General features: G+C 34.8%; 1 protein-coding gene across 1 annotated transcript in view; it reads left to right on the plus strand.

Moving 5' to 3' along the window:
• Window positions 1–8377: 8377 nt before the first annotated feature.
• Window positions 8378–9870, plus strand: part of LOC149218420 (uncharacterized) — a 53065-nt gene continuing 51572 nt past the window's right edge. Inside the window, exons 1-2 of the mRNA XM_089383963.1 lie at window positions 8378–8594; window positions 8757–8997. Coding sequence (XP_089240089.1) covers window positions 8762–8997 — 236 coding nt within the window. The 5' untranslated portion in view covers window positions 8378–8594; window positions 8757–8761. The remainder of the gene's footprint in view (window positions 8595–8756; window positions 8998–9870) is intronic.

Genomic DNA, 9870 nt, shown 5'->3' on the forward strand with positions numbered 1-9870 from the left:
TATCTTGAGACAACACTTCCTGTATATATGTAAAATCATATTTGATTAATAGAATATAGATTTCCTCATGGAAATTTAACATTTAATTGAATTTTGATTGGAGATGTTTTTGTTTTTCGGATTTGGTATTTTTTATTTTAATTTAATTTTGATTAGTTTTTAGTAGGAGAAAAGTTGAGGAGATGAGTAAAAAGAGATTTGAATCAATGGAATTGCTCCAGCAAGAGAAGAAAACTAATTTGGACCAATGAAAATTGTTGGAGCAGATTTGTTCTTCAAAAACTCTCCAATTTGGAATTCATTTTTGTAATTATAAATAGTGGTTTGTAGAATGGAGAACGAGACTCCTATCTTCTGCAATTTTGCAATTCTTAAAGCACTATTGTAACCGATTTTCAAGTTGTAGAAGTAGGAGGTGAAAACTCAGATCTAAGTAATTTGGATTTGTCTTTTTCAATTCTAGACTTTGTAATGGGAGCATAGATTGCACTATTGCATCTCTTTCTTTTAGAAACAGAGTTTATGATTTGAGCAAGGTTGTTGGAGATCAATTCAAGTAACGGAGCAGCAGACCATGTTTTCATTAGTTTGTATTTTAAATACTATTATTTTTAATGCAAATTTCATCTTTTTAATCACAGATTTGTGTAAAATGTCTTTCACATTGAACACTATTGTTTAATGTGAACATGAAGGTCTTTTTGAATTAGTTATCTAGTTCATTAGATTCATAGACCTTTTGTTAATTTCCTCTTTTGCTCTTATACTTAAATGAGATTTTTGAGTAACTATTTACTCATAAATCTGCTATCTAAATTAGATTTAATTACCATTAACATTAAGAGAACTATTTCCTAATGTTTTTGGTTGATCATTCACCGTTAATTGGTCTCTAATCAGAGCATGTTTTGGTAATTATAATATCAACTAGTAGAACTATTTCATTAGCCAGATATTCATCTAAAACCATGCATGTTAAAATCCCAATCATTTAATTACTTTTCTCTTGGTTGGGTTAGATCTACATCTTCCTAATCGAGATAGGCTTAGGATTTCTTTCCTTTTGCTTTCATTCTAGGATAAGTTTGCATTTAGATTAATCATTACATTTCTAGAAGTCCTCTTATCAAAGAGGCAAACTTTAGTTGTGGCTTGGCTGAGCCCTTGATCAACTTAAGGATCACTTTCTTTCCCGAGATCAACAAGAGGGTTGATCTGATGGATTTTCTCTATTGGTAAGAAAAAGGCATACTTTAAGCCAACAAAGACAGAGAGAAGGTAACTGGACCTAGTTTAACCAGTTAGAACCACCATTTCAAACAGAAAAGGATCTGCCCTAAGGTCTTGACCGGATGGCTTTCCCTCAATTTTGAGGTAGACATTTTGAGCCTACAACACCACACTAGGATGTTTTGCCCAACATTCAGCTTGAAATAAGTGTCCCATGACCTTGGTAATATTTTGCCTTTATTAACTTTATTACATGGATTTTTTATCATGCCTATTACAAGTGCGTTTATGCAAACAATACACATCGACGCTGCGATTTTGTACAAAAGCACCGAGACTGCAATATTTTTTTGCGTTCCCCAGTGTGGTTCCTTAAAAGAACGACCTTAGACGTTTTTTGATATATAAGCACCGAGGCGATATACATTTCAGGCACCAATGTTCTTTGCATTCAACGCCTCAATGCTTTTAGTTATGTATGCAACCCGATGCTTTTATATATGTAGTGCATCGGTGCTACTTGTTCCATGAAGCACACCGCAAATTAAACATCTGCTAAAACCTTCGACCGCCCAAATTTTTTCAGTTGTGATGAAGTCTCGTTATAATCTCCACTATCACAAATGAATGTTTTTTTTGACAATTTTTGCCAATTTTATAACACTAGAAACCTCCGTTATAACCCTCGCTAGGAGATAATTTCCTTGTAGTGTCAAAAGGTGGTGAATAATTGTAGAAAACGATGCCAATTTGGATGCCCATCACAATGCCCACTCCCTTATCTTCTTTTGGTCCAAAATTGTTGTGTTAATTGACTTTGTTTTTTTCTAAATTTATGATAAAATAATGAAGAATTTAGTGCATTTCCATGGCTTTCACTATCCAATTAAATAAATGCTCTTTAATTGAATTAATTTACAACAATTGTTTTCCCTCTCTTCTATTAGAAAGAATCAATACTAATTTTGAGATGTTTTGAATAATTAGGTTTATGTCACGGTAACAATGATTTTGTTAATTTCGTTGAAAATCCAAGCAAAATTTCCATTCGAGCTACTCCTTAAGCTCCCAAATTGAGTAAGAAATTAATGTTTGAAGTGGAGATAAACATGCTTCAAATGTATGTCAAAATCAAGCCAAGATTGGGATAACAATATTTATAATTGAAAGCAAGAAAAGCCTTTGAATTATAGACTTGAGTTTCCCACCAAAAATACGTGTCACAACAAATTCTTAACCCTTTGAATTTGCATCCTCGTCTGGTACAAGGCATAACTTATACATACAAAATTAAATATGTCAATCCACAACAACACTAGCCTTACTTTTATGCTTTTGAAGGGAGGAAAGAAGATGATGACAGTGAGGTGTTCATAATTGAAGACATGTATGCCCCCTATGCACATATTGAAGTACTAGAATGATTAGGGATGACCGAGTCTTAATTTGCTACCACTTACACATTTGGCAACATGTCACTTTAATGATGAAATTATGTTTGTGCAACTTTAAATATTAGAATGTGCAAGGATGGTTGAGTCTGACACCTACAATCACTTACACATTTAGCAACATGTATATCACAACCTCCTCCACCACATCTTCCCACTATATATACATTGTCTTTTTTTTTTTTCCCGTAGAAAAAAGTCGTAATTTTATTCATAAGAAAAAATTACATTTTGTAGATGCCTAAGCATATGCAGATGACTGTCTCTGTATTCACAAGCGACCAGAGATTACAGAAAAATAAAAAATAGATGTCGACTGGCCTATGCTTTCCTGCCCTTCTTCTTCTCCACCCTTCGCCAGCCATCAGAGTTGGAGTTGGGTGCAGTGATAGCCAGCTGATTTTCCGTTGTGTTTATTTGTTGTTCCTTGTCAGATTCCGAGCCTTCAGATCCATGAGATCGTTTGATGCCGCTTACTTCCAACTGTATTTCTTGTTGCTGTTTCATATTGTCAGGCCCCAGTTGTGTGTCTGGGGCATTTCCTTCCTGTGTATATTTCTGTTCCATTTGTATGTCAGGTTTTGATTGGTTCCCTGTAGGTTCTGTCTGCATATCCTCTTTTTCCCTCCAATCGGTGTGCTGCCATCCATTCGGCTTTTTTTGTTGTTTCTTGTTCACTTTGGGGTCCTTCTTGCCCAGTGGGCAGGTGTTTTGAAGATGCCCTGTTTGCATGCATCTAAGGCACCTGAATGCTGTATTTTCATAATCAAGCAGTTGTATCCTCTGCGTATTATTATAGTTCAATGTAATGTGATCAGGTAGCCCCAGACTTAGATCCACTTCTACACATATTCTAGCATAGGTGAATATTCCTTGGTTAACTCTTTCTTCATCTATTTTAAGGAATTTCCCCAAAGAATTTCCAATGGCTGATAAAACTTTGTAGTGCCAGAAATGTAGAGGGAGGTTATGAAGCCTCACCCAAACAGGAACTGTTGATACTTTCATAGTATTTGCATCAAATTCAGGAAACCAGGGGGTGGTGAAGAGGCCAGCCTTGCCCCAGAACCAAGGCCCCTGATTGATAATATTGTCACGTTCTTGTTCTGTTGTAAAACTAACTATGAAGAAACCCTTTGAGCATAGGTGAATTTCACAGTCAGGTGACCATGTTGAGAAGATCCAGTGATGCAGTGCATCTGATTTTGGCCAGAACCCATTAAATCTACATATAAAAACATGTGTGGCTAGATCAGTGTGTAGATTAGTTACCTCCGGCGAAGTTACTTGGATCGTTGGAGATTCCAGTGTTTGTTCCACAATATAGGGACCTAGTAGCTCTGGTGCTAGTGCTGGTTTGGGTTGAATGTTTTCCCCTTTACCGTTCACCGCGTCCTTGAAGGAGCCTGTATTCTTTGAACTGGATCCAGAGCATCCTCCTCTCAGCCGAAGGTTTATGATGATTGTTGAATCTGTGGTTATATTGTAATCCTGGAGGGTGTAGTGATCCTGTAGACTGCGCCCCTTGTAGATCAGATTTTGCCTTTGTTCGGGGATGCCAAGAAGGTTTTGTATTCTGTTCCGTAGTTCTAGGATGCTACTGCCTCTCCATAATCTCAAACAGTAACTTCTTCCTTCCGGTGCTTTCAAAAAGAGCTGTGTGAAGTCCGCTTTTCTGGGGTTTGAGCCCGTCTGAGGTTGCTGCCTGTCGGTTGCATGTCCACAGATCTGGGTTCTTTTAAGGCTCCCTGTTCTTCTGGGCGTCTGATCTGGTGGTTTAATGGCAGATCTGGGCAACTGATTACCTTGTAAATTGCATGCTCTGTCTTCGTCTGCGCTCAGGGTTCTCCCCCACCACACGGCCGCAACATGGGTTTGGAATCGCTGGTCTGGGCTGATCTCTTGTCTGTTCTTCTTAACGGCTGCCGTGTATGTAGGTTCGAAAAGATCCGCTCCCCTCAGCAATCGCCGGCTTCCATCAGCATTTCGGGTTGCTTCTCGAGGGAGATTTCCCGAGCCCTCGCTGCTACCAGATATCAGAAACCCATATAAATTGCGAAGCCGCTTGGGTGCAGAGACGAGGGTTACACCTGCGAAACGGTTCCGAGATTCTGCCATTCTCTCCCTTGTATTGTTCACCATTTTTATCATCTCCTCAAGATTTAGGTCGCTGTGAGCTTCTTGTCCTTGGATCTGAGCCAGCGTATGACTGTATGCTTTTGAAAACGCCAATATAATGAGATAAAAAGCCCTCCTCATTGTTTCCGGGCGCCATTCCTTGAATTTGTCATTGCTGCATCCCCAGGTATCTAGATTTGTCTGTTTTGCGGTAGATTGGGAGAGAGATGTGGTCAGCAGAACGGCGGCAGTTCTCCTGTATGCTCCAATATCTCGATCCGCCTCACCATGTTCCAGATCTACAATTGTTCCCTCATTTTCCAGGAAAGAGTACCAAGTCTCCCGCCGCTGATATCCTTCTTTGCTGAAACGACTGATCTGCGTCAGCTGCACAATGACCTTTGTGCTGTCGACTCCCGTGGCGGATGGGTAACCTGCAGCTTTGGCCGCCATTTCTGTAAACCCTCAGTCGCGCGATCGAAACCTATCCGAGTCGAGGCTCGTGGTTCTTCAGTGGTCCTTTTCGTATGTGTGCAAGTTGTTTTGACAAGTATCAATCACATCTCATCTTCACTATATATACATTGTCACTTAACCTAATAAACAATTCACTTAATCAAATAAACAATCATTTTAATAAATTGTTCATGAATCATGCTAAATCCTTTATTCATTATTCACCAGCCTAGATCCATCTTAACTTTGGATCTATCAAATCTCTTTTCGCTCTAAAAGAGGTTTGCACCTTAAGAAATTTGATCCCTCTCAACACTTGGTAAATTCAGAGTTACGATGGATCTAGGTTGGTTTAGTTATTAATTATAATTAACAATAATAATTATTAATTTTATTATTATTATTTAAAATTTTAATTTTAATTTTATGTAATTTGACCAAATCAAAATGTTTACATAATATAGCAAGGCATGACATTACACCATCTCTTCCACACTGCGCCGGAGAGAGCCTCTCAATGCATTAAACCATGTGAATTTTTTTTATCACATCTTTATGTAACAAAACCATAAGTATCATGTTTCTTACTCTAACAAAACCATTTGATTCACTTAAGCATCCTCTTTCCCACTTTAAGGATATGTTAGTTGCGCCTACAGGCGCTCTACAACCTAGTATAGGGGGAGATATGTAGGCTTAAATGTTTGTAAAATTTAATATCGAGGTAATCCTTAAAAAATAGAAAAACTTTAGTAATCAATGTAATTTCGGCCCTAACAAAATATAATTATGTATAAATAAAATATAAAAATTAATTGAACACATCACACGAATCAAATCAATCTAACATTTTCGATTTTGGGTTGAAAAGGGAGTTCAAAGTAGAATTTTAAATTGGGCTTAAGGATTTAGGGTAAAATTATGAAAAAGGTGGAGTTTTATTGTGCAAAACTCAGGTAATCTAATAGTTATATCTAAGCATAAAATATATCTAGGCTCTGTGCTAACTCTGCGTAGTTAGGGTTTTTTGTAGAGATTCTGGCATACACAAAGGTTGTTATCTTGTAGACGTTATGGATCTTGGAGCTTCTGTTGTATTGATTTTATTTAGGTGCTAAATGTGAAGATTGTGCGGATCTTTCAATAAGACAATTAATCTTTACCTTTTTTAACATCTATGGCATCATTATAATTTTTTACCTAATTCACCTACAAGATGTATGTTACCTTTCCTAAACTCGGTTCAGTTCATCATGTAATTAGGATTATGCAATTTTTAAATTAAAATTGGCATTGTTGTGCTTAGTGTTCCTTGATGTTGAATGTTAAGGAAATAAATGTCCTTCCTATGGTATGTTTGTGAGGCATTAAGATATATATTTTGAATGCAATTTAAAAATATATATATATATATATATATATATATATATATTTTTTTAAGGATTACCTCGATCATAATTCTTTTTATCGATAACTTGCACGACTTTAAATGTATGATTCTAATCATCAAAATTCCCATATAGTATAATGGTATTGGACCCTCTCACGTACACTTGGGAAATACTACATCAGATTCTTGATTTCCCTACTGGAATTCCCTTTGGATGTGTTGGTCATCGTGTCAGGTTTGTCGTCTGTTAAACTTGTTAACTGTTGAGTTGATTGAATTCTATACTCTTGAAAATTTTGTTGGCTTAACTGCATCTGCTGTGACAATGGAGATATGAATATGCATAAAGCTTTAAATGACGGGCATGAAAAACAAGTAATGGTTATAAATTTTTTAGTTGACAAGAATAACAAATTTGAAATTCCAAGATAGAGTGAGTCAAGTGAATTCATGGACTTAAATATCTTTGAATCCGTGCATGAAAATATAACTAAACTTGTCTTCATTACTCTACAATAAAGCTCATGGAAGAGTCTTTAAAAATAAATAACGTTCATTGTAGAGTCTTTGCATTTATGATTCAAATAAATATTCAAACAAATGACCTAAAAGGTTAAAATGTATACGTAACTTTATTTTCTTTACTTTTATGTTTAATATTTATTTTTATTAAGTTTAATTTTTTTAAAATATGGTATTGTGCGTAGTTTTGTATTCATTTATAGTTATATGTTGAATGAAAATTAATTTATTAAATAGGGATTTTGTTATATATATATATAACATGGAAAAAAAGTTTTCAAATAGAAACACTTTAGTCTGTTACTAAGATTGTAAGAGACTACAATATTTCTATTTGAAAACTTATTTTTCCATTCAACGTGTATATGTATATATATAGAATGAGAAAATAAGTTTTCAAATAGAAATAATGTTACCAAGATTATAAAATTCAATAGACCATAAACATTTTTTAATCTAACAATTAATTTCCATCTCCAACTCTTCAATATAAAATTTAAACTAAAATAAAAAAAAAATCTTACATCAATCTAATCCAGCTATTTACATTTAATAAATAATAAATATAATGTATAAAATAATAATGATAAATTTATATATGAAAAATGAATCACACCTTGACAATGAAAGTTTAATGGTTTACACAGTGACATCCCCAAACATCTCATTAAACAGGTATGAGAAGGTAAATAAGCGATATCCAAACATCTCATTAAACGGGTATGAGAAGGTAAATAAGCGATATCGCTTTCTTTTAGTTTAAGAATATAGGAGTCTAAAGCCATCTATAAATATAAATATATATATATATATATATATATATATATATATATATATATATATAATATAAAATATACATAAAAAACATTCATTTTGACATGATCAAAATATAAGATAAAACAAAATAAAATAAAGTAAAATGACTCTAATTTATAATTTTTTCTCTAGTATTTTTATCAAACAATTTTTTTTATTTAAAAATTATAATTTTACACAATTTTTTCTATAATTAATATGGTCTATTTAAAAATTATAATTTTGGCCTAACTAATTTATTTAAAATTTAATAATTAAACCAACTTATTTTAACTCCCTAAATATCATGGGCTGGGCAAAGATGGATCAAATAAAAATTAATAATTAAACCAATTTATTGGGAAAGGATGGATCAAATCTCTTTAACGTGCACTGAAAAAACGTTTGATCCTAGCCTGGCTGATCTGAGTGTTACGCAATTCAATTGAATAGGTTAAGAACATATTTTTAAAAATTACAATATAACTAGACTGTGAATCCATTCACAGAAAAGATTAAAGAATATATTTCATATTTTTAGTTGTTATTCGTCAAACGGAGACCCTGCAGCAGATTGAATGCATATGGCATTGTAGAAAGGTGGGATTTGGATGTGAGGAATTTTACGAGGGGTTAGTTCTGCATTTGGTTTTCTTTTCGTTGGATTTGCGGAATTTTGCGAGGGTTTGTTTCTACAATTAGTTTTTAGTCCCTGCCCAAAGGGACTCGTGTATTTTCGTTGGATTTGCGGAATTTTACGAGGGTTTGATTCTGTAACGGTTTTCTTTTGCAAGGGAGGATGCGGACTAGAGCAGGCTCTTGTTATGCGCCTCCTGCTGTTAGTGATGTGAAGGAGAATTGTAAGCGGAAACGACAGATGGTTAACAGCGGTAAAATGAATGGAAAATGGCTTCAACGAGAACCCGCTGGTGTTAATCATTTCGATGACCTTCCGGATGATGTTTTGATTTCTGTCCTTGCAATATCCAGCGCTAGTGCAAAATACGCAGCGGAATTTGTGAATGTTATACTAACGTAAGTTGAAAATAAACTCTACAGTTTCTCCCGTCAAAATAATTGTTTTTCAATTTTTGGGCTTCTGTAGATTAGGACGCCTAAGTACCGTCGCCTCACAAATCTTTCGTTTTGATAGTTAAAGTTTAATTGCTGAATCTTATTTCAGACAAACTCAATTCCACTTTTAATCAACGGTGGTTGCGCATTACCAGAAAAGTGAGGAATACATTTCCTCATTTATTCACGTTCTCCATTAAAACATCTTTACCTCAATCAGATTCCTAGGTCCTAGCTAGTTCGAGATCACACTTACTTTGGCAGATGATCAATCTTGAGTTCATCACCTCCAATAACAAACCCAAGATATACCATAGATTGTTTTGAAATTTCCATCTTGGAATTCAGTTTCAATCATTCTGATGTATATTTGTCAAGCACTTTTTCGAAGTGTGCAACGTGCTCTTCCCATGTTTTATCAAATATGAGAATGTCATCCGGAGATACTACAACAAATGAATCGAGACCAAGATATACCATAGATTGTTTTGAAATTTCCATCTTGGAATTCAGTTTCAATCATTCTGATGTATATTTGTCAAGCACTTTTTCGAAGTGTGCAACGTGCTCTTCCCATGTTTTATCAAATATGAGAATGTCATCCAGAGATACTACAACCAACGAATCGAGAAAGGTTTGGGTGTTTTGCTCGTTAACCTCACTAACTTTGCTGCTGGATTGCGTAAGTTAAAATGTATGACTAACTACTCAAACAAACCCTGTTTGGTTTTGAATGTTGTCTTTCAAGTTTCCTCCTTGATCCAGCCTAGATGATGTTATGATTTAGGATCCAACTTGGTGAATAGTTTGGCATGAAGAGGTTGATTCAACATA

Source organism: Pinus tabuliformis, chromosome Q, assembly GCF_031772625.1.
Source record: "Pinus tabuliformis cultivar Carrire ecotype Pingquan chromosome Q, CPIR1, whole genome shotgun sequence".
NCBI lineage: Eukaryota > Viridiplantae > Streptophyta > Pinopsida > Pinales > Pinaceae > Pinus > Pinus tabuliformis.